A 26,145-nucleotide genomic window follows, 5' to 3' on the forward strand; every position below is an offset into this window, starting at 1 on the left:
TCAGGTGGAGGGTCACTTCCTGAGTTTTGGGAAACTGTTGAGGGCCACATGGGTAGCCCCGCCCCTTGACAGGTGCCCCATCCCTGGTCACCATCTTATGACTAGAAGTTCTGCCCACTACCCCTTACCTTTGCCACTGAAAGTTCCTCCCCTTGCCCCTGGAAGTACTCCTTTCAGCAAGGGGCTTTGCCATCTCAGAACCAGAAAAATACCAAGTTGTATTCTAAAAAGCAAACTTCTAAAACATTCATTAATTTGAGTTCAAAAATATTTTTGTCGATTTACATTTTGTGTAGTATACATAGAGGTGATAGTATAATAGCTTAAAATGAAGTTGTGCTCTTGTATATTGTGGGGGTGGGGGTATAGGATTGTGAGGGGCTGTGGGTATGTGGGTATATGGGGTGTGGGAGAGGGTGTGGGTGTGACTGTGGGGGTCGATGGGGTGGGGGGGTGGAGTGAGGGATCATGTGGGTATATGCGTGGATATGTGGGGTGTGGGTAGGTATGGGGTTTGTGGGGGTCTGTGTGAGGGGGTGTGGGGGTCTGCATGTATAGCAGTGTGGGGGGAGTGTGCATGCATGTGGGACTCACCCTATGAACACAGAGTTCCTCCCTACACCCCCAGCCTGGGTACTGGTGTGGGCCCTGTGCTCCTGCAGCCCAGTGATGCAACCACATGGTGCTGGAACAGTGTATGAGCACAAAAACAGGGTAATGGCTGGGGGTATGGTGAGGTGAAGCTGGGTTGCTGTCCTGCTGTCAGCTCCCCCTGGGTCCTACTGCCCCTAACTTCAGTCATCTTCGACAGGCAGCCAAGAGCAGATAAATATTAATTTTCTAATTTTTTACAGGCCCCGTGGCCTGGATAAAATGGCTTGGTGAGCCAGATCCAACCTGTGAGCTGTATTTTGCCCACCCCTGTGTTAGAGGATCTTGCTTTGCTCAGGGTCAGATCAATCACGTTGGAGATCAAGAGATAATTTGACCCCATGGCCAGACTGGCAAGGACTGTGAGGTTTTTTGCCTTCCTCGGTCATATGGGCACATGGTCCTCTGTGGATCTCTTGAGCTTATTTAATAATTCTTGTCCTTGCAGTGGTAGAATATTGACAGTGCTTTTGTCCCCCTGCTTTAGATGTGTCAAGTTAAAGTTGATGTTTTGATCATGGCTCTTGGTAATTTTAAAAATGGGTAGTTCACAACATTTTAAATAATTGGTTAGATGGCAGGGGGGTTGACTAGATGACCTCCTGAGATCTCTTCCAGCCCTACTTTGATTCTATGATTCTTAGTTTATGAATAGGGATATATGATGTGAATGACCATGTTAGCAGGAGGCTGAACTTGATGATGGAAGAGATCCTTCCAGTCTCACTTTTCTTCGTTCTGGTATTAAATAGTAATGCAGTCACAGAATCCCCATCAGAATAATACAAAGAACACCCCAGATATATGACAGGTGACACAGAAGATTTATGTATAAAAATAGTAACAAGGAGTCAACTGTGCACAATTATTTACTCATTTGGCGAGAATAAGTTTTATAATCCATAGAGTTCAGAACATGAGGCTACATGCTTATGCCACTGCAGACCAATACAGATTTAGGTTAAATCTCAGGAAAAAAGTCCTAAGTGTAAGAAAGGTAGGACAACAAAACAAGCTGTCCGGGGAATCTTCTTCATTAGAAAGGGTCAAAAAACAGCTGGAACAGCATGTGTCTGGGATTTTTTAGAAACAGAGGATGCTGCATTTGTACCAATTGTACTGGATGACTCTGGGGGCCCCTCCCAAACCTGTGATTCTAAGGGACTACATAATTAAAATGGCAATAACAACATATTGTTTAGAACTTGACCATATGTTAAAAATACATATTGAAGAAAATATTTATAAACAGAGGTGTGATTCACCTGTGGATCAAGATTCAGAACAGGATTTGTTTAATAAAATATACTAACTCTACTGTACTTCTTCCCACCGGTCCACCATATGCAGCCCCCAAGGAGTTAATCTGCTGCCCCTGAACTCTCAGCTCCCAGCTGCTTCAGCTGCTGCTGAAGTTCTCATCTCCCCCTCCTTTGTCCTGCTTCTGCTGCCTGCCCCTGTCCTTGGGGGAGGGTGGCATGGTCTTGGGAGCTGGTGGTCAGACAGCTGGGAGGGACCTGAGAACCTGACATGGCACACCAACAAGGTACAGTGAGGGGAGGGGGCATCTGCCATGTGGCCTGACAGGGGAGGGGAGAGGGGTGTTATGTGGCCCCTGGGGCTGCAGTGCCTGCAGCCCCCAGTCACTGAGAAGTTAGACATCCATGTTCTAAATGAATCTGATTAAAAGGATCAAAATTAACACAGCAGCTTAAACTATTTATCTTCTGCTTTTTGTCCCTTTTGTGTTTTTCAAAGGGGAGTGCCGGGAAGTTAACCCTCTCTGCCCATATATGTTTTCATATCCCAGACTAAAAGCCCTAATTGGAGCCTCTGTCAGCTGGACAGATGGCACCATCACTTAAAATAATTTAGTAACCATAATGGCCCTGCTTTTCTCATCACTCATACTAATTTTAAATGGATATACTTTCATTAGTTCAGGGGACTTAGCCATGACTTAAAGCTGGTCTAAATAAAAGTAGAAACGAACCCATTATTTTCATGCAAACTGCTAAGTCAATTAACTAAATTGATTCTCAGCATGGTAAAGTCCCGTTCTGGCTCAGTAGCTGCTGCCCTTTTTGTTTTTTAACCTGTATGCTGTAAAGTAACTATAAATACTAATATTTATATAGAAAGGTCCGGACCTTTTGAAACATTTATTAGGCAATTTGCTGCAGTGGATCCCATATGCAAATTATCAACAGTTTCCAGTAAGGGATTCCCTCTTACAGATGGGTACATTTCCATACATCCTCAACTGCTAACTGTATTCAGGGTTGGAAGAATATTGCTGACATGACTGGTTTGCAGTATTTCTATTTCAGTGCTATTGCTGTCATCAAATAGGAGTGATTCCTCACTGACTGATTTTTGCAGGAATGCCTGTTAGGGCCTTTTTTGTATGCCTGCATGTTTGGCTGTCTTTCACTATCACTTCTCCTGCACACATAGTCAATACAAAGGAAAAACAGAATGAGACTCTACTGGTCTTATTCCTAGTTTCAGTGTGTAAGATAAGGTGATCTTTTCAAGCTACCAAAGGACAAGTAGAAGGAAGGGAGAAAGGAATCTGGAGGAGAAAACCAGGTCAAGAGGAGCCACTGCCAGGTGATGCTAATAATATGCAAGAAGCTATGCGCTGTAAACCTTCCATCCTGGATTGCCATGATGAGCCAGTAATAACACATTTTGATGAAGCAATAAAGCAGCACTGTGACCCTATCAGCGAGAGCCAGAATCACCCTTCATACTCACAAGTGACACACTAACAGTGTCCACATTGACATACGAAACAGAGGAAACCACTGTTCCTTACACCAAAAAACTCTTAATCCATTATCTTTTTCTTTTATGTCTGCACAGCACCTAGCAACATGGGGTCCTGGACCTTAGTTGCTAATGTAGTGCAAATTAATTTATGCTAATAACCTCCATCTCTTAATCCAGGCTCCTTTTGGGTCAGTATCAAGGGTCTAATTATAAGCACAGGAGGGAGCGGAAAGTTACACTCATTGTGTTTTAAAAGCCTCTGAAAATCCCCTAAAATAACTTGTTCACTGGTTTATGATGTTTCGACTCTCTTGGTCAACAGTGAATATTGGTTATCCTGCCCCTTAGGGCAGAGGTAGGCAACCCCCAGCACGGGTGCCAGAGCATAGCATGCAAAAGCATTTTGCTTGTCACATGCACCTTGGGGCAGATGGCAGGGAAGGGGCTGGGGCTGCACTGCCACAGCAAGCATTGGGCTCTTTGTGGCTCTCCTGCCATCTGCCCTGGCATCCACTCCATGTATTGACCTGGTATTGCAGTGCTTCCAGGACTGGTGCAAAAAATTAAAAAAACATTTTACAAACTGTGGTTGTGGGTGTTTTTGGCACTCTGCCCAAAAATGTTGCCAACTTCTAGGGTAATGCTTAATAGGAAATCACCTGCTTTAGAGGCAAAATATTTTTCTGACAGCTTTTTAAAAAGCTAGTTATTTAAAGCTGCTTGATAAATTGATATCTTAGAAGCTGTATTGACACATGTTCAAAAGACGTGTGAAAATGACAGTTGCCATTCATCACATGGCTATAATGAGACTATCCACAACACTCGCATATTACCTGTACCTAAGCTTCTGAGTTACCATTGCTAAATGGTTTAAACAGAAGTAGGGATCTGAATTAATAGAGAATGGCACATTACACTGCACCATAGAAGAGAGCAAGGCTAGGTCTGGTACAAAGGCCAATTCCGCAAAGCATGTGCTGAAAATGAACCATTTATTTAAACGTTTGGTTGGGTTGCGGTTCACAGGAGCAACACAGAAGACTGTGTGAAAAACTCCAAAAGTTCAGGGGATGGTTTGGTTCACAACCCCAAAGCCTGGATGCCTGTCTGACACTCCGGCATTAGCAATGCTGGGCTGGAACAACAACCAGCTTTCCAGTGCAATCCCTGCTAATTTCTTTCCATAACTGTCCCTGAAGAGATGAGCAGTTATCCACCTCTTTGAGGTGGATAACTGTAGCACTTTCCCTTCACAGTCCTTTGTCAGAACTAGGAAGTGAATGGGACCTCAGGCATGAAAAATATTTAAAAATAAAAATAAAAAGTTGAGCAAAATCTTGATATAAGTCCAAAGTTTGAGTGTATTATCTAGAATCCTCCAAAATCCTCCAAAATGGCCTAACCATCTTTAGAGTGGTTCTTGTTATATACTTTAGCTTTGTTCACATAAAGCTATCACAATTTAGGTGCATATATTATTAAAAATATGACAAAGCTGGCTAACTGAGAGAGAAAGAGAGACAGAGAGAGAGACCCTTGTGCTCTTGCAGATTTTGCCAGTACCCCCACTCAAACTGGAGTATAACCCAAGCAATGCATCAGGCCTGAGATGTTTGACAAGTACAGCTCAAGCCAATGCAGTAGGGGCAGGGAGAAAATAACAGGCATTTATTGAAACAGTGACTGCATGTGGAACACTCAGGCTCCAAAGTGGCTAAAACCACGAATCAGTTAGAACAAAGCTTTCATCTTCAGTTAGAGACTGTCTGGTTTAGTCTGCAATGCTAAAAATTCATCAATAATATTAACAAAGTGCACAGAAAAGCAGTTAAAGCACACATAAGCATTCCTGAACTATTTTTTATTTTAAGTCTCAGGAAGAAAACCAAATGATGATTGTTGTCATTTGCACATTCTTTGCTTTCCATGTATCAGCCAGCTGACAGGCTGTTTTCTGTAGTCAGCCAACTGGCTCACAGCCAAGGTTCACTCTCTCTCTCTCTCTCTCCCCCTCTCTGCCAGCAAAGTGATTATACAGCCATGATGCTTGGAGGAAGGTGGGGGCTACCTCTTCATTAAATCACAATATTCTTTCACCCACTAAGGCATCAACCTGTGATTACCAGGAATTAAAGAAGTCCTCCTGCAGTTTTTTGCATGTACAAGTTTGGATTCCAACTAGTGGTAACTGAAACTTTTTTTTTATTGCTGACAGTTCGGGGAATGGCATGGATTTCAGCTGCTCTGCTCTTGACAGGACTTCTGTTTGTTTTCACTAATGAAGATACATTTGCTGCATCTAGTTGTACATAACAACATACTGCTGCATCATTCACACACTACAGGCTCTTTGAGTTAGAACAAAAGGACAACTACAGCTTTTAAACAAGTTTGGTAGCATGAGATAAACTGACCTGCTTCTCTTCGTCCCTGCAGTCCCAACCCACAGCTCTATTAATGATTTGGATTTGTATGCAAATTCCACATACCTGAATCATGATCTCAGCCTCGTCTTGTATCAAATGATGATCATCCCCAGGGACTGTGCAAATTTCATCTCTCAGGCAAGCTAGGCTCCCCTTGAAGGCCATTAGGCACTCCTGGCTCCTGATACGCCAGCCCTTTCAGCCCCTTTAATCCAGTTCAGTGAATGGAACCCATCAGCTCCACATTTCTGCAGTCCTAAAAGGAGACACCCTGCTTAAGTTGCTTTGAACCTGGCACCCTTCACTGAGAGTAAGCATCAAAACCCAAGTCCAGCCCTGCCTGGACTTGACCTTTTGCTTCTCTCTGCCAAGACAGGTTGAAGTACTTTTGTTGTCACCGGTTTCACTGTTCTCAAAGCTCTTTCTCTTTCTGTCTTTTCCCTTTTGTTATCTGAATCCCATGCTGACCACCCAGTGCCCTCTCTGAGGTCCAGACAACGAATAAGAGGGCTAGTGTCTAAAGCTATGTCTCCAGCTGGGGAACTTTGCCTTTCCTATCCTGGTGGGAGGGTTTTTGGATCACTGAGTGGTATGGATACAATAACAAGGAAACTAATAACTTGGAAAACAGTCTGTTTTGGAGGGTGTTCTGCTTTTGCAAAGAAGAAAAGAGCTATCCAGTAATCTGTCACTAAGGCAAGCTGATAATACCAGAGTAATTTGAGAGTGAGTAATGGTTAAAGTCAACACCAAGAATGGCTTTGAAAGCAGAATTTCAGAAGGAAGTATCTGGAGGAATTTCCTGCTTCTTTGTGCGGTCTGTCTGCCAGGGTCCATTAATTAATCCCACTTGATTTTTAACATAACTCACTTTTCTCACTGGCAAAATGATGGCAACTGCTAATGGGGAGGAAGAGGAGTCATATGATTAAAACACAGTACTGAGAAGTCAGAGGCAAGTATTTTAGTTCCCTCTGCAAAAGATGCACACCATCCCCTGCAAATTAGAATTTCAAGAGTGAAGAGTATTTTTGAGCTTTTAATTTTCAGTGCCACAGAACTGGAAAAGAGAAAACCTGACTGATTATCACAAGTTCTAAGAACCTGCAGCACCCACTGAAACCCCCAGGACAGAGGTATCTAAAGCCTCAAACTCACACTATTAAAAACTACATCTGAAAATTTAGCCACTTATTTTTCTGTGCCTCTCTTCCCCCTTCAGCAGGGTTGGGATGAGATATAATACAATATTTTCGTATTTTATAGGGGGCTTGGGATGCTTAATTTTTAAATCTCTCGGATGTGCTGCAGAACAACTAAATAATGGTGGATTTTTTTCTTGTGTACTTCTATAACTATTCATGTTTGACTACAAGCGGCATAGTAGTATCTTTTTACAATGACTCCAGAAGAAAAGGATTCCCCAGGTTTGTCCATTTTCATATTACCATTAGTCTGAAAAGTTTTAATAATTAATAGGCATTTTGCACTGAGCTGATAGTTAGCATCGAAGGGTTCAGCTCAAGAAACTTTTCTTTCATTAATGCATGTTAAGTTCCACTCAAACTCCACTTTTCTCACCCTGGTTCTTTATTTGTATTGGAGCAGTCCCTTCAAAGCCTAACTGTTTTCAGGAACCCACTGTGACAGGAAGTCTACACAAAATGCATCTGGAGGGTGGATTAAATTATCTTGCCTCACACCTCATAAAATGACCCAAGGCATACCATAATTCCCTAGACATTTTCTGGGCATATATGTCAGTTGCTTTATTTAGTCTAAATAGCTTCACAGTTCTCTATGTTAGCATATGTGCTGAGAACTTGCACCTCTGAAGCCTTCTAATGGCCAGTGTGGCTTTCAAGCACATGCTGAAACTCACATGTGCATTAACTGTTTGTAAAGGTGGTGACTGTAAGATACACCATAACCACTTCTCTGATGATTTATGCCGTGAAAATAATTGTTGTACAAAAATACCCCCTTGCTGCAGTTTGAATGTTCCATTCACACAGACTGAAGTTTAACTACCAGGCAGGGAGCACAGTGAAAAAAGAGGGTAATTTCACAAACAAAAGCATTATTCAAATCTATAGGTACAGAAAGCACCAAAGTCCAATATTGCTGTGTAAACCTATCATTGGAAAGGCTCAAATCACAGGAAGGTTGGTTGGTTGTTATTCAAACATGTGACAGTTAATTAAATGAATGGATTTCTTGTGAAACGTCTTTGTGGGTTTCAAAATTAAAGCTAACCTTGCCCTCAAACTCTCTGCCGGCCTATTTGAGGAATACACTTATGTGGTGTCTCCAGACAAGCACACGCATGTGGGTTTGTGGCACCTGTGGTGCTGCAAACCATCCACACTACACATGCAGGTGTTCCCTGCACTGCTAATGTGCAGCATGGGGTCATTTTTTTTTTACACCAGGGGATCCTGGTGTCAAAAAAGCCCATGTTAGAAAAAACCATGGCGTTGCAAGTGAAGGCAGTATGTACCGCCCAAACTCAAAGCTTGGCTGGCTAGAGCCATGCTCTGGATCCTGGGCAGGCCCCACGTGTCCAGATTGCTGATGCTGGAATTCCAGGAGGCCCCCAGGACGCAAGGTAAGGCTGCTAGGGCCAACCCAGATGTTGGCCCCAGCCTCCCCTACCCCACTCAGGGCAACTTGCTGTGTGTCAGAGCACGTGTGCAGGGGCATTCCCCAGGGACAACTAGCAGTAGCATGTATTTGTGCCACTGCTAGTTGCCTCTAGGGAACGAACGCTCCCACTCATGAGGATGCGCCCATGGAGGTCATATTTAGAGTTGTAAGAATGACCATCGCCAGCAATCCCATGGGACAGCATCCACAATGCAGGGAGCTTGCAGCATGAGCAACAGCAATTCGGCACCTGTTCGCTCTTTTGCATTTGGTACCCTTCAACTGGGCCTTCCAGCTTAGATGATTTGTAGGGGGTGCATGGGGAGGCATATGCCTCCCCTGAGATTGGCCACCCCCACCAGCTTTGGCAGGTGGTTGCCACCCACCAGGCCCCCTCCCCCACCGCCGGTGGCTTCTGTAGGTGGTTGATGCTTACCACGCCATCGCTGCCACCAGCTTCTGCAGGTGTTTGCTGCTCACCACCACGCCAATGCCTATGTCGCCGCCAGCTTCTGCAGGTGGTCACCACTCAGCACCTGCCCCCCCCCACTGGCTTCTGGTGGTGGTCACCACTTGCCACCCTACTGCCAATGCCACCAGTGCTGCCTCCCACAAATTGTGCCTCCTCCAGTCTCAGGAGGCACCAGTTATCCATGCCCTCCACTCTTACTCTGTCTCTTGCCCAGGGTGTCAAAAATACTAGTTATGCCTCTACTGTGCAGTAACTGATGATAAAGGGTCTACAATGCAGTTGAAAAGTACCACTGAACCTCTTTTGAATTAACTTCTGCTATTTAATGCTACCCAAGTTGTGATTTTCATTTCTTTACCATTTTGGCTCAGCTATAAAAGTCCCAACTGTCCTCTGAACAGGACTCATTTTGCCAAGTGGTTTGCAAACCCCAGTGAACCAGGTCCAAGATTTAAATGCCTCTGATATGCCTGTGCAAAATGAACCAATAACATTAGCTCAAAGTCAGTAGGTGACTCTTAAGCCCCTGGTTAGTGGAACTGGAGGGGAAGAGAAAGCCACACTGCAAAATATGGCTCTTGTATTTACATACAAACTTAACTATGACTGTGATGTACATAAATTGTCATTACCCTTTACTGGGTAGAAACTCAAGTGCTTTTGAATAGCTTGTTATTAGTGTCTAACCTACAAAGAGATCATGACCACACACAGATATTCAGTTTCTCCAGGGAGAGTCACCACTCTCTCAGGAGAAACCATGAGTGTACAGATGTTCAGAATTTTTCTCCCAGGGCAAAAATGGCCACTCTGGGAGAAAAATAACGTGGGGACAACCAGGGTTAAATCATTCCCAGGACAGTTTCTCTTGGGAGACTGAATACTTGTACACATTGTCTCCTGAGAGAAGCCACAGCACAGTCCTCCAGCATCCCAGGGCGCTTTGCTTTCCGCCCCCAGGGAGATGATGTGTTGCTTGTAGGATTCTACAGCTCCAGCCACGAAAAGAACAGAACTTGTCCTCTTTACCATCCACACATTGTGCTGCAGGGAGACACAGGTTGACCCTGAGCAGTTTGCGTCAGTCAGTCAGGGATGCTCTCTGTACTGCTGCCACCTTTCTCCAGACAGACTGAGAAAGCCTGTGGAGCCTGCTTATATATGTGCACAAGGGGCCCCTGGTTGCAGAGTATCAGAACTACAAGCTCTCTGCTATTCAGGGGGCATCATTCGATTGTCTGTTCAGGCATCTCCAGGTAAGTTTTTTCTACCAGGAAAACAAATCCAGGATAATTCTCCCAGACATCTGAATGGGCAAGAACAGCTCATATAATCCTTATTACACCTTAAGGTAGAACATAAAGGTTTCTTTGGAAACCAAAAATCACAAGATCTACTAGATTCTAACTTATGTGTGCAGCTCAGTTGACAGCTGCGGTGTCTGTATATAGATACTCACTGACACAGGCATAACTGGGCAGTTCTGTATCCTGAGCAGCAGTGGCACATAAAGCAGCAGCTGCAGCCAAGCTGCCAATGATACTAGCTGGGCTAGCAATGTGGCAACTATACTACATATGCATCCCTGTCTACGTCACCACTTGGCACTGATGCCCCAGTCACCCTCTCTCCCCACCTTCCCCCCCAACAAAAAACTTAGGCATGCTATTGCTCACAGATCACCATCCCATGATAAGTAAAGTACAGTAAATTAGCAGAGACCTAGTGGTCAGGTTCTAATTAAACAAGATGCATAACATATCCCTGAGATGTTGAAAGCCCTCAGCAATCATTAACTGGGAATCAAGGTGCTTAACACTGCTCCGGGTAACCCATAATGTACACTAAAAAGGGTCTTTACAGAAGAATTAATAGCCAAGTATTCTTTTATTTATACATCAGCTGGGCAATGCAACCAACAGTTTGTTTCTTAAGTAAGGAATATATTTATACTTTGCCTTGCTTTCATGCATTTACTTAACTATGTCATTGCCCCCACTTTCTTCAAGGTTGCTTGAGGTTAGAACAGATGGATTTCAAGCTACCAAGAAGAGCCCCCCCCACAAAAAAGAAGTGTTGGGATTTGGGGGGAGGTGGGAAATGGTAAAACACTGTTGGGAGAATGTGAAAAGAAACAGCAAACAATACTCTAATGTGAAATGAATTCAAATTAACTCACTAATTGTGCTTGGTTCCTATGTCACTTCCTGAAGAATAATGACCAGCTGAGAGAACTAATGGCCTGAGGCAAAGATGAGGGTCATTAGCAGGGAGACTGCCATTAAGTCTCCAGGAAATGCACTGGTCTGGAGTCATTAATGAAATTATAGTAAATTATTTGTTGAGAGAGGGATTACTCAGACAATATAAACATTTTCCTTAAGGTGCTATTATTCTTTCCAAGTACCATAAGAATGATATGTATTTAAGAGTCTTGCTTCTGTTCCGAGGCAACTAGAGAAATAACAGCAGAACAGCAGTCATTCAGACTGCTTCTTCTGCAGCTTGATAGTGTTTCCACTGAGTTCAGTGGGTGCAGGTTCGGGCCTTAAGTATTGCCCATCTGTCAGAGTTGTGTATCTCAGCCTTCTGTTTTTGTTGTATTCAGCTCCCCTCTGTACCTAGGGTTTGTTTCTCTACTGTGCTAACTGTGCAAAAGATTCTTGCTAATCAAAGGAGTCTGCACTAAGACAGTTTTTAATTTTACAGTTTGGACATGAGGAGAACAGCTCATTTTTGGGAAAAAGTGGCATGTAGTTTTCTGCCAGAGCATAGAAAAGTGATCTTTAAATTAGCCTTTGATTTATTTTGAGCAAAAGCTCACTGAGAAGTGTTCTGTACAAACACTAATGTGTTACATTACATGCATGGGGCATTACCGCTCATAATGCTAAGGGCTACAGAGATCATAGAATCAGAGAAAGTTTGAGTTGGAAGGGACCTCAAGAGGTCATCCCGTTTAGTGGTTCTCAACCTTTTTCATACCTAGACCATTTGCCAAGATTGATGGCTTGTCTTGACTCACACCCTTCTGACCCTGCTGGTGGCTGACCCACAGTCCCCTGACCTCCTTGGTCCTGCTGGTGCCCCTCACCCCCAAGCCACAGCCCTCTGCCCTCTCCAGCCCTGCCAGAGGGGGCCCCCAGCTGCCTCCATCCCACTTGAGCCAGAGCACAAGCAGTGAGTGTGGGCCCCTTCACGTATGGGCACTGCCCCATGTCACAAGGCAAAGCACACAGCTCCCTGCTGTGAAAGACCCTCCCGCCTCTTTCCCTTGCTGATTCTCCCAGTGTTTCTCCTGGCCAGCCACAGTCCTGTGCCCAACCACTGTCCCCAGTGCCAGTAGGCGGGCAGGAAGGCAGGCAGGTACACACATGCATATGCCCCCCACAGCCCTCCAAACAGTCCCTTGGACTTCCATCCTCTGCTCCCCGTTCACTTACCTGTGTCCAGTGGCTGGGGTTGCTCCCAAAATCCAGCCTTGCTTTATGCTGGCCACATGCATCTGCATGCATAGACACATTGGTGGCCGCTGCCTCCAATCATCTCAAACAGCTGCTTGCAGGCTGGAACACTGCCAGCCTACAAAAGGAAAGTTGTGCTTTTATGGGTTTTTCTGGGGACCTGCTCACAACCCTTTAAAATATTCTTGCGAGCCACTGGTTGAGAAACGCTGATATAGTCCAACCCCCTGCTCAAAGCAGGACCATAGAATCACAGAATCATAGAACTAGGGTTGGAAGGGACCTTATAGATCTTCAAGTCTGACCCCCTGCCAGGGCAGGAGAAAAAAAACTGGGCTCAAATGACTCCAGCTAGGGAGGCATCAAGCCTCCTCTTAAAGACCCCCAGGGTAGGAGCCAGCACCACTTCCCTTGGAAGTTGGTTCCAGATCCTAGCCACCCTAACTGTGAAGTAGTTCTTACGGATGTCTAATCTAAACCTACTCTCCAACAACTTGTGGCTGTTATTCCTTGTTATGCCAGTGGGCGCTAGGGGAAACAAGGTCTCTCCCAAACCTTTCTGGTCCTCCCTAGTGAGTTTATAGACAGTCACCAGATTCCCCCCTCAGCCTTCTCTTGTGAAGGCTGAACAGGTTCAGGTCCTGCAGTCTCTCATTGTAGGGTCTGCCCTGTTGTCCCTGGATCATGCGGGTGGCCCTCCTCTGGACCCTCTCCATGTTGTCCACATCCCTCCTGAAGTGGGTCACACAGAACTGGACAAAGTACTCCAGCTGTGGCCTGACCAGTGTTGCATAGAGGGGGAGGATCACCTCCTTGGCTCTGCTAGAGATGCACCTGTGGATGCACGACAAGGCCCGGTTAGCCCTGCCAACCGTGACCTCGCATTGTCAGCCCATGTTCATCTTGGAGTCAATAATGACTCCAAGATCCCTTTCTGCCTCCATGCTCTCAAGAAGGGAGTTTCCCATCTTATAAGTGTGCTGCTGGTTACTACTGCCCAAGTGCAGCACCCTGCACTTGTCAATATTGAAGCGCATCCTGTTTTTGCTAGCCCACCTCTGTAACCTATCCAAGTCCTGCTGCAGTCTTTCCCTCCCTATTAGTGTGCTCACCTCTCCCCAAATCTTGGTATCATCAGCGAATTTAAACAGGGTGCTTTTCACCCCGTCGTCCAAATCGCTGATAAAGAGATTGAGCAGCGTGGGCCCAAGGACTGAGCCCTGGGGGACTCCGCTGCCCACTTCTCCCCAGGTTGAATATGACCCATCCACCACTACCCTCTGAGTGCGACCCCTGAGCCAATCTGCAATCCACCTGACTGTGTAGGCATCAGTGCCACAGTCGCCCAATTTCTTAATGAGGATGGGGTGGGAGATGGTGTCAAAGGCCTTGCTGAAGTCCAGAAAGACTACCTCCACGGCAACACCTGCATCCAATGCTTTTGTGACCTGATCATAAAAGGCAATCAGGTTGGTCTGACATGACCTGCCCCTAATGAAACCGTGCTGGCTGCCCTTGAGCATCATCTCTGAGGCTGGCCCATCACAGATGTGCTCCATGATGATCTTCTCAAAGAGTTTCCCTGGGATTGAGGTAAGACTGACGGGCCTATCGTTGCCTGGGTCCTCCCTCCTCCCTTTTTTAAAGATGGGGACCACGTTGGCTACCTTCCAATCATCCGGCACCTGGCCCGAGCACCATGAGCACTCATAAAGCCGTGCCAAGGGCCCTGCAATAACCCCTGCTAGCTCCCTCAACACCCTGCGGTGGAGAGCATCTGGACCCGCTGATCTGAACACGTCCAGCCCCTCCAGAAGCTCTCTAACCCATCCTCCCCAACCTGAGGTCTGGAGGCGTTCCCCTTGAGTCCGTCTTGCATCACGGTGGGGAAGCCCTGGTCTCTGCCCAAGAAAACAGAGGTGAAGAAGTGGTTAAAGAGGTTTGCTTTCTCCTCTGGCGCAACCACCAGATTGCCCAGAGGATCTTGCAGGGGCCCCACATTTCCTGGTGCTTTCTTCATCCTCCCTATATATTTGAAAAAGGACTTTTTGTTATCTTTGATTTTGGACACAAGTCCTAGCTCTATGTCCACCTTAGCTCTCCTGACAGCCCCCTACAAGCCCGAGCAGAGGAGGTATACTCCTCTTTGGAGATAGCACCCCCCTTTGACCGGGTATAAGCCGCCTTTTTGGCATCAGGCATTCCCGGATGCCCTTGGTGAGCCAGGGGGGCTTTCGGGCACTCCTGCCCCCCTTGCTTTTTGTTGGGATGGTCACCCCTTGGGCCCTGAGTATTGTCTCCTTAAGGAACGATCACTCATCTTGGGCACTGAGTTCCCATGCCCTTGAGAACCCCAGTGCCTCTCTCACTAATCTCCTCAACTCGTTGAAGTTGGCCCTCTTGAAGTCTAGGGCTCCATCTCCACCTAGGTCATCCCAGCCAAAGTTCTGTCTAGCTACGTTTTGAAAACAAGGTTGGAGCTTCCACCATCTCTCTGGACAGCCTGTTCCAGTGTTTTATTACCCTCCTAGTAAGATATCTAATCTAAATTTGCCTTGCAGCAACTTGAGACCGTTGATCCTTGTTCTGTCATCTAACACCACTGAGAACAGTCCAGCTCTATCCTCTTTCAAATTCCCCTTCAGGTAACTGAATGCTGTTATTAAATCCCCTCTCTGTCTTCTCTTTAGACTAAATAAGCCCAGTTCCCTCAGTCTTCCCTTATAAGTCATGTACCCCAGCCCCACACCATTTTTGTTGCCCTCTGCTGGACTATCTCTAATTTGTCCACGTCCCATCTGTAATGGGGTGCCCAAAACTAAACACAGTATTCCAGATGCGTCCTCACCAGTGCTGAATAGAGGGGAATAATCACATCCCTTGATCTGCTGGCAACATTCCTATCAATGAAGCCCAGTATGCCATTAGCCTTCTTGGCAACAATGGCACACCGCTGGCTCATATTTACCTTATTGTCCACTGTAACCCCCAAGTCCTTTTCTGCGGAGCTGCTGTCCAGCCAGTCAGCCCCCAAAAGGTACTGGTGCATGGGATTGTTCTGTCCTAAGTGCAGGACTCTGCACTTGTCCTTGTTGAACTTCATGAGATTTCTTTTGGGCCAATCCTCCGATTTGTTTAGGTCACTCTGAATTCTAGCCCTACCCTCCAGTGTATCTACTACTCCTCCCAGCTTGGTGTCATCTGCAGAAGTACTGAGGGTGCACTCTATGCCATCTTCCAGGTTGTGATGAAGATATTGAACAAAACTGGCCACAGAGCACTCCACTTGATACTGGCTGCCAACTAGACATTGAGCCATTGATTAGTACTTTCTGAGCCCAGCGCTCCAGCCAGTTTTCTATCTATCTTATAGTCCATTCATCCAGCCCATACTTCCTTAGCTTACCTGCAAGAATGCTGTGAGAAACTGTATCAAAAGCCTTGCTAAAAATCATGGTATATAACATCTACTAGTCTGCCCACATCCACAGAGCCAGTCACCTTGTCATAGAAGGCAATCCGGTTGGTCAGGCATGACTTGCCCCTGGTGAATCCAAGCTGCCCACTAGGGCTGTGCAAAATTTAACTGGCCGTTTCATTCTGACAGTTTCGACCAATTTCGAGGTCGAAACAGCAAAATCGGAACAAAACAAAGGCCATTGAAAGAGCCTTGAAACAAAACGAGGCTGGTCAAAATGTTTCAGAAGTTGAAATGTTTTGACCATAGGTTGGGGATGGGAAGTCAGTCCAGCTGGGTTGACTTCCCATCCCTGTGCTAGACTGCACTGGGGGTGGGAGGCAGCCCAGTGGGGCTGCTTCCTGGTGCCCTGTGCTAGATCGCACGCTCACAATCTAGCATAGGGCACCAGGAAGCATCCCCGCTGGGCTGCCTCCCGCCCCTGGCGCAATCTAATGCATGGCACTGGGAAGCAACCCAGCTGGGCTGACTTCCCATCCCCAGCAAAACTCTAAACAGTTTCAAAACAGCCTTCTGTTTTGACAGAATGGAATGGAACAGCTGTTTTGACTCTAAATGAAATTTGAGACAAAACACTTTTTCCTCGAACCATCAAAACACACGGCGAAATGGAATGGTACCGTTTCGCACAGCCCTACTAACCATCTTCTTATAATCACCTTCTTCTCCTTCAAGTCCTTGGAAATGATAGAACCAAGAGCAATATTAAACATTTCCCTAGTACATCACATTCTTCAAGGTCTGTACAAACAATAGTCCAATTACACATTGGCAGGTTGAGTTAAATAGTCATATTCAGGTCTAAGGATGCAGGGTGTTTTTTTCAAGGTGCAATATGCTGTTTCAGATGCTATCAGTCCCTTCTCAAATCATTATGTAACACATCAACAACTTTTCTCCAGTCACGTCAATAATGTACCATACTTACAGACTTCAGGTCAGATATTTGTGCAGGAGCAGTGCTAGGTTTACTTGGCATACATCCCTTCTGTAATGGGGTGCCCAAAACTAAACACAGTACTCCATTTTTGGCCTTTCTAGAATCCTAGGTAAATTACATCTATTTTCCTCAACTCCATATGTTTACATTCCTTGTCAGAAAAACTAGGTTTATTAACCATAATTCTCCCTGAGTGAATTCCATACTCAATACAGCAAGCCCACTTGTTATCTGACACCAGTTTTATGATAGATGCATCTTCACAGGTGTTACGGCACCTTCACCTAGTAACAATGTAGCAATAGCAGTGCAAAGCTCAGGACAGGCAGCAAATCTTCCTGAGAAACAAGATAAATATACAGCTGGTGAGCCTGTTGCTGCTGTGTTTGGGCTCTTACCAGTACCTGAGCTAGCAAGCATACAGCCAGGTCTGGAATACCTACACAAGCTTCAGTCTCTGCCTTGGAAACAGACACTTACTCCGTAAGACCTTGCATCTTTTTCAAAAACCTTCATTTCCACAGGGGCCCAATCCAGCAGCACTTGCTGGGTTCTATTGCAAAGTGAGCGTAGAACTCGATAATACATAGATCTTCTTCCTCTTTCCTGTCCCTTCCTTGGTGAAGAAGGAAGGTAAATCTGTAACACACAGAGGCCGCACCTATGTGAGATGCTGACTTCACAGTAGCCCAAGCCCATCACAAAAAAGCCATTTGTCAACACTACTCCACAGTAACTCAGGCTACTGCATAGTTATTTAGTACTTGTTTATACAAGTACTAAATGGCAGGACAGTAATGACTGCACAGTCAGCATCTCATGTAGACATGGCCAGGATGTGCTTTTAACTCCATCAAAGTTACATCTAAAGTTACACAGAACTTTTTTCTTGTCATGGAAGTTTTTTCTCCAAACTTCTCTGACCTCCTTCAAAAATAAAGGATTGATCAAAAGTAGCTCTCACTTGGAGCTAAGAATGTCACCCCTACAGTTGACCCAGCCAAAGCTATAGGAACCCTGCAGGGTTTGGTTTGCAGATAGAAATCAGGGAAGGGAAGTAAACCACGTCCTATGGGCTTGTTTGGGAGCAGAGTCAAGCAAACTTTAAATTACAGAGGAAATCCACTTCCTAGCCAGCCTCTCATGCCCCTCCACCATTTCTCCTAAATTCATAGACATAGATTTCATAGACATTAGGGCTGGAAGGGACCTTGGAAGATCATCAAGTCCAGCCCCTTGCCCAAAGGGCAGGAAGTCAGTTGGGGTCATAGGATCCCAGCAAGATAAGCATCCAATTTACTCTTGAAGATGTTCAATGTAGATGCTTGAACCACCTCTGATGGCAGGCTGTTCCAGACCTTGGGGGCTCGGACAGTAAAGAAATTCTTCCTTATGTCTAGCCTGAAACGGTCTTCCAGTAGTTTGAACCTCATCATCCCTTGGGGCGCTCTGGTGAACAAACGTTCCCCGATACTGGTGGTCACCCCTGATAAACTTATAGGTGGCCATCAGATCACCCCTGAGCCTGTGCTTTTCCAGGCTAAAGAGCCTCATAGATATCAGCCTGTCGTCATAAGGTCTGTTTTCCTGACCTCTGATCATGCACGTGGCTCTTCTCTGGATTCTCTCAAGCTTCTCCACATCCTTTTTGAATTGTGGAGCCCAAAACTGGACATAGTACTCCAGCTGCGGCCTCACCAAGGCTGAGTACAAGGAGAGAATGGCATCCTGGGATTTGCTCGAGAAGCATCTATGGATGCAAGCCAGCATTTTGGTCACTTTACTAGCCACAGCATCACATTGGAGGCTCATGTTCATCTTGTGATCAATGATGACCCCCAAGTCTCTTTCTTCCGTAGTGCTAGCCAGTGTAACACTGCTGAGCCTATAAGGATGCTGCAGGTTTTTCCTCCCAAGGTGGAAAACCTTGCATTTTTCAGTGTTAAATACCATCAGGTTCTTCTCCGCCCATTTGCTGAGCCTGTCCAGATCAGCCTGGATCACCCTCCTATCTTCTGGTGTGGATGCTTTGCCCCAAAGTTTGGTGTCATTGGCAAACTTGGCCAGTCCGCTTCTGACTCCAATGTCCACATCATTAATGAAGTTGTTGAACAATATGGGTCCAAGAACAGAGCCTTGGGGGACCCCACTGGTCACAGGGAACCGTGATGATTGCCTTCCATCAATTACTACCCTCTGAGTCTGACCACGGAGCCAATTTCCCAGCTGGTGGATCGTGGTGGACCCAAGGCCACAACTGGCGAGTTTCACCAAGAGCTGATCATGGGATACCAGATCGAAGGCTTTTTTGAAGTCAAGATATATGACATCAATCTCTTCTCCCTTGTCCATGTGATAGGTCACCTGGTCATAAAAGGAAATGAGGTTGGTCAAGCAAGACCTACTCACAACAAACCTGTGCTAGCTATCCCTCAGGATGTTGGTGTTCGCCAGTCCATTAAGGCTGGCCTCTTTAATAAACTTTTGTAAGATCTTCCCTGGGATAGAAGTCAGGCTGATGGGCCTACAGTTGGCCGGATCCACTTTCCTCCCTTTCTTGAAGCTAGGCACCACATTGGCCTTCTTCCAGTCATTGGGCACTACACCAAAGCTCCAGGAGTTTTCAAAGATCTGTGCCAGAGGCTGGGCTATGATGCTTGCTAACTCCTTGAGTACCCTGGGGTGTAGATTGTCAGGGCTGGCTGACTTGAAGGTATCAAGCCTCTCAAGGTGTTCCTTCATGAGGTCAGCATTGATGGAGGGCAAGGGATCTCCCTCACCCGGACCTCCCTGTCCCATAGCAGGCATGGGCGTCCCATGGGACTGATGAAAGACCGACGCAAAGTACCTATTTAATAGGTTGGCTTTTTCCTGGGCATCAGTTGTCAGTTGTCCCATCTGGTTCAGCAGGGGTCCTTGCTTTTCCTCCGACTCCCCACATATCTGAAAAAGGACTATTTATTGTCCTTGATGTTCGAAGCTAGTTGGAGTTCAGTTGCAGCCTTGGCTTTATTCCTCCTTGGAGGTGAATCCCATCCTCCCTCCTTTGTAGGTCTTTCTTTATAGGCTTAGGAGGTCTGCTAGATCCCTGGAGAGCCAGGGGAGCTGCTGTGCCCTCTTGCTGCCTTTCCTCCAAGATGAAATAGAATTAGCTTGTGCACTGAGGATCACTCCCTTTAGGAGAACCACTCTTCCTGGACTCCCTCTTGTTTCAAAGAAGAGCCTTTGTAGCAGACCAGTTGGAGGTGCTCCTGCACTGAGCCACCCATCCCACTGCACCCGTCCACCTACCAAGCTCCAAGTGCCTCCCCAGGGCTGCCCCACATCCAGCTGACCCCCTTCCTGGAGCACACCTGCAAGCCTGGGGTCAGTGATGTCACCACCCAGGGGTTCTGGTCTGTCTTCAGCCCTGTGCCCCCTGGGGCACACAGGCCTTGTAGACCTTGAGGGTGCTTGACCCACTGTGAGAACCTGGGGTGCTTCCTTTAGCCTGAAGCACAAAAAGTAGCCTCCCTTATTCAGACGAACCAAGGGGACATGCAGGCACGCCCCCTCCCTCTCCATCTCCTAGCCAGTGCAATGGAGAACTTTATTGATTACAGAGAGTAGGCCTGAGGAAGGGTACAGGATAGAGAAATATCACAGAATAACCTTAGAGCAAACAGTGTGCCTGGCTAGCCTTTGATCATGCATCTGCATTATGTCAAGCTATATATATCTAGATAGTTTCCAAGTACAGTAAAAGCTCTGTTATCTGGTATCCCCCAGGAATAGTTCTCTGCTCCTGGCTGCCTGTCAAAGATGACGGGAGCCGGGGCAGTAGGACCCAAAGGGAGCTGGCAGCAGGATGCAGCAGCCCAACCCCGCCCTGCCCCCAGCCATTTCCCTGCTTTTGTGTCAGCACACTGATCTAGCACCACATGGCTCCCAGCTGCATTGCTGGATGAGAGCATGGGGCCTGCGGGGTGTGTGTGTGTGTTCATAGGGTGAGTCCTGCATGCACGCCCCACCATACGCATGCACCCACACCCCTCTGGCAACTGCCATACATGCAGACCCCATACTCCCTCACACACTCCAGCCACCCTTCCCCCCCACACAGCTCCGTACAAAACTCATACCCACCCACACCCCCATATCCACGCCCCCACATACTCCCTCACCCCACAACCACACCTCCACCTCATCCACCCCCACAGACACACCCACAGCCTCCCCCACACCCCACATACACACAAACCCACATACACACAAGCCCCCCAAAAACCTATACCTCCCAATATACAAGAGTAAGACTTCATTTTAAGCTATGATATAGAATCACTTCTATGCACATTACACAAACACATGTAAAACAGGACAAATTTTGAAATCAAATTAATGAATGTTGTAGATGTTCAGTTTTTAGAATATAATTTGGTATTTTTCTGGTTCCAAGATGGCAAAACCCTTTACTGAAAGGAGTACTTCTGGGGGTAAGGGGAGGGACTTCTGGTGGCAAAGGTCAGGAGTTAGGGGGCAGGATTTCCAGTCACAAGATGGTGACCAGGCAGCAGAGCACCTGTTAAGGGGTGGGGCTACCCATGAGGCCCTCAACAGCTTGCCAAAACTCAGTAAGCAACCTTCCACCCAAAATAATTACCCACCCCTGGCCTAAAACATTCAAAACCTTGCTGTTCTCATGTTGAATTGTTCCTTCATTACTAATCATATACCAGATCTCACATACCTATGACACACAATCTCTCCTTTATTTATATCTAAATCAACCTAAAAATTTAAGTCACACATGAAAAAGCAAAGCAAGCTGCATCTCTAAGCTTAGATGAATATCCAGGCTGTTTGTTCAGATTTTTTTAAATCACTTCAGCTACTCATGAATAGCAACAAATACCCCAAATTTACTTCTTCATTATGCTGATGAAAGAATTAGAAAACATATCTCTCAAGATGCCTTAATTCCTCTAACAAGAAAGGAAGAGAGAACAAACACGTTACATAACTGTGCAGGACTTCCAATAAAAATATACAGCCATGCAAGACAGCTAATATCTGCAAAACTCCAGAATTATTATTATTATTTTAAAACACTCTCTGGGACCCATTTAATATTTTCCAGGCCTCTTTTTTGTCAAACTAAAAAACAGCTGTGAAATACCAGGAAACAGTCCTTGGCTGCAGTAATGTTTTCATTTGACAGGCAATAGAGATTTTGGACTGCTAACCAGCTCCACACTCCTAACATTCTGGTGCTCTCAGCATGTCAAATGAATGCAGGTGAGTTACTCTCCACCTTTGTCAGATCTGAATAAGTCACCAGCAGACTTGTCTCATTGTTTTAGCTTCCTTTTAGGAAAGATTTGCAAAGAACTGCTCTGCAGCACTGCAGCAACAGAAAGGGGCGTAGATACTGTTCTAAGGCACCTCTCCAGAGAATCTAATAAACATCATAGAAGAAATGGTACAAATTCTTTTTGATCATCTGCCCCATTCCTCCTACCATGAAAATTAAGATTGAAAACACCTCCTTTTTCACAGACATTTCTTGCTTGAATAACTGTCAGATCTTGCAGAGGTCCCCTCCTTCCTAATTTTCACTGGGTGTGCTTTATTTCACATTCAGGTATTTAGTATTTATGCAGACTGTATTGGCTATCAGTGCACAAAGTACAATAAATGCAAGGATCAGCAGAACATCAAAAACACCAATTCACTTCACCAGCCCTGAGGCAAAAGGTATAGAGAAGGAGATGCTGGCTATCTAAATAGAAGTTGAGGCCTATAGACTCAATAAAGAAATATTCTTATGTGTGTTAATATATGTGCCCCAAATCCATAAATGTGGGCATAATTCTGTCCTCAGAAGTATCCTTCAACGTTAGCAAATGTATGCATGTGTTGGGGAGAAGCAAAGTTGCAGGATCAGGGCCTGTGTGCTTGTTTTGCTTTATGTGGCTGTGGAAACAACCACAGACACCAGTCTTTGATTAAACATGGAGGCTGCAATTTTATTTACCAATTAATACTTAATTGAAGTCAGCCACCCAAAGCTATTTACAAGGTTGTTTCATTGTAAACCTCAGCTGCTACCAATGCCTCTTGTAAACCCAGGAGAAAGCAAGGAGAGGCCTACTTTTTGACATGATAAAAAATCCTGTTTGGTTGCCAAGGTCTGGCCCCCACTTCCCTGGAAGAAAAAGAAATAAGAGAAGGGAAGCCAAGAGCTGTGTCAGAGCTAGCGACACAGTTATTATACCTTGCTGTGCTCAGGACTACTGCCAAGCAACCCACTGGATTTTACACTCTTAGTTGGATCCATTCTAAGGGCCAAGGGTGGAAGAGACAAAACTGAAAGTAATGCATGCAATTAATTGTTCCAGCTCAGTGATTCTCAACCAGAGTGCCATGGTACCCTAGGGTGCCTTGAGATCCTTTCAAGGGTGCCATGTTTGCACTCTTAGGGCATGTGCACTTGTAGCAGCTCAAATAGAAGCAATGCAAATTTGAGCTGGGGCTTTTTGCCTCAGCACATGTGCTCGGACATGCACTTTGTTGTGGAGCAACTTGTGCCACTTGGGGCAAAACAACCCTGACTGGCTTCTCCCAGATCGTCAGCCAGAGGGAGCTAGAGCCTAGGGCCAGCACCTGTGCTGTCCCCAGCAGTATAAAAAGCCAGACTGGCAAGTAGCTCAGGGCTACTAGCTCTCAGGAGCTTCTGGGACCCAGCCAATTGGTACCTGGGGACACTACCCCATGTACCAGCTGGACTGCTGAAGCAGCCCTGAGAATTCCCTGCACCCTCTACCCACTGCAGCAGTCTAGCAGTGGGGGCTGCTGCCTGGCTGTGACCTGCTGTGCACCTGCCAGACTCGGATGGGGACTGCAGAGCCAGTAAAGGCATCTGCCCCTTTCGGCCGGCTGCCAGTGGACAGTGGTTGCAGGGTTGGCCTTTGTGTGGCACTACTGCCATGTGTGCCCCTGCCCGGCTATCTGGGCAGCTATCACCTGGAAGATGTTCCGGGTGTGGTGGCCTGCTTATAGCTGTCAAAGCATGTCCTCCTGGCCCCATTTGGCCAGGAGGTCAGCCACAGACAGATGTGTCCAAGGTGCCAGCTCTAAGCAGGCCGGGTCCTGCCACTGGCCTCCCTAGCAGGAAGTCTGGTGTTCCCTATTGGAAAGCTGAAAAATCCCTGGTAAAAAAAATTCCAAAATCACTCTTTAAAATACCCCCAAATCCATGTTCCTCCACAAGTAAAACAAAAGACCACTATAAAGAGAGAGAGAGAGAGAGAGAGTGAGACAGAGGCAGCGATCAGTTGGACAATGTTTTATTGATATATTAACAGTGTTAAAGCAAGTCTCATCATAATAATAAAGTGAACCTTAAATACAGGTTTCATGAATTCGTGAATACATATTTTGCTGCCCTCCCACAGGGCAATGGTCCCATACAAGGTATTAGTCCCCCACACAAGGGCTACGGCCTCCCAACAGGGGATTCAGCCCCCACACAAGGGGTTCAGCCTCCCAACAGAGGGTTCAGCCTCCACACAAGGGCTACACCCCCCATCAGGGGGTTCAGCCCCCAAACAGGGGGTTCGTCCACTACACAAAGTTTTCGTCCCCCCAAAAGGGGGTTCAGCCCCCCAAAAGAGGGTTTGGCACTCTCATAAGGGGTTCAGCCTCCCAACAGGGGGTTCATACCCCACACAAGGGGTACAGCCCCCCAATGGGGGTCAAATGGCCCTGCAGGTGCTACCACCCCCCTGCAAGGCCTACATGCCCCACCCCAGCCCCCCAATTGCTGCCCCACCTGGCCCCATCCCCCACCAGCTGCTGCTGCCCCCCAATGGCTGCCCCACCCAGCCCCACCCCCCCGCTCCACCAGACCTCCCCAATAGCTTCCCTACCTAGCCCCACCCCCCCAACTTGCACCCCCAGGCCCCCAAGGCTACCCCCACAAACCCAGGCACCATCACTTAAAAAAAACCCAGAAAAAGAACATTACCTTAAAAGCGGGGGGGGGCTCCAGGGCCTCCTGGTAGAGCCCCCCCAGGCAGCACAGGGCAGCGGAGGAGTAGGAGGGCCTGGGCTGCCCCACACCTGTGTGCAGGTGAGGCCCCAGTCAGGCACACAGCAGCTCTAACTGCCAGTAAGTGCTGGGGTTTGTTGTTTTTTTTTTAAGTATGGGGTGGGGGGGCAGGGATGGGGGGCTTGGGGGAATGGGGCTAAACAGGGCAGGGGTTGGGGGCCCCATGGGGGCTGGCGGAGGGAGGGGCCAGCCCCAGCAAGGGTTGGGGGGCTTGGGGAGGGGCTGCCCATGGCAGGAGTTGGGACGTTCGGGTGGGCTCGCAGGGGGAGTAGCAGCCCTGGCAGAGGTTGGGGGCCTTGGGGGGGAGCTGGGATCAGAGTTCCCAGGGTTGGGGGTCAGAGGGATGGGGAGTGGGCGGGGCCATCAGGGTCCCCACCCACAGTCCCTTTCCCCCTCCTCCAGCCCCCCAACCCCTTACTCACTGGCACTGGAGCCCTGGTGCTGAAACATGCAGCCTGGCTGGCCGTGTGTTTCAGCACCAGGGCAAGGGGCAACCATAGAGACGCTTTGGCAGCCAGAGCGTCTCTATGGAGGACCCAGCCTCCAGTTGCCTCAGGCCCTGCTCCGCTTTTTTATACTTCACTTTTTTTAGACCCTAGCCAGGGGTCTAATTTTCTGTCAGTGCTGCAAGTTTGCAGTGTGGCAAACATTTTTTTGTTCCCGCATGTGCCTGTTGTCCCGCCTCAAAGGGGCAGGATGCACATGTGCGCTCGTGTGGATGCACCCTTAGGTTTGCAAACACAAGTCACAAACCCCAGAGATTTCAGACAGCAATCTATAGTTGTGGTCATTCTGAAGTCTTTGCAATATAAAAAAATGCTCTGTTTTATTACTGTAGGCGAAAAAAGAGTGACAACTAAGAGCCGGCATTTTCTGAGGGGTGCTTCCAGTCTACCCGTGAATCTAAAAAGGTTGAGAACCACTGTTCTAGCTTGTTTTCATTTTTAGTATAGCAATACAGAAGCTAACAAGTTTTTCACACAAACAAGAAAAAAATAGCATGTATTCCCCTCCAGAACCAAATATGGCTAACACATCCAGATACTGATACTGTAACTCTAAGTGCTGGCATAGCCCTGCTCCAAAGACACGATGGTGGGGCAAAGCATTTCTGCACCACCATTGCAAGGACATCTCCAATATGATCCTCAACTACTTGATTCCAACCAAAGCCCAATTTTTACACTTATGCTTGACA

The 26,145-nt window shown here is 46.8% G+C and overlaps 1 protein-coding gene across 6 annotated transcripts in view; it reads right to left on the reverse strand.

The window, feature by feature from the left end:
• The window catches only part of TNS3 (tensin 3), a 505,358-nt gene that overhangs the window by 417,116 nt on the left and 62,097 nt on the right, over positions 1-26,145 (reverse strand). For 2 of the 6 annotated variants that reach the window (XM_090049503.1, XM_090049498.1), the window contains exon 2: positions 5,919-6,111. The exons of 2 other annotated variants lie outside the window; for them this stretch is intronic. In XM_090049503.1, the coding sequence (XP_089905629.1) occupies positions 5,919-6,020 (102 nt within the window). In that variant the 5' untranslated portion in view covers positions 6,021-6,111. Of the gene's footprint in view, positions 1-5,918; positions 6,112-12,416; positions 12,554-26,145 lie in introns of those variants that run through there. 2 more of the 6 variants (XM_090049499.1, XM_090049502.1) reach the window with 2 other exon arrangements.

Source organism: Crocodylus siamensis, chromosome 5 (genome assembly GCF_052110815.1).
Source record: "Crocodylus siamensis isolate JL-2025a chromosome 5, ASM5211081v1, whole genome shotgun sequence".
NCBI classification, from domain to species: Eukaryota; Metazoa; Chordata; order Crocodylia; family Crocodylidae; genus Crocodylus; species Crocodylus siamensis.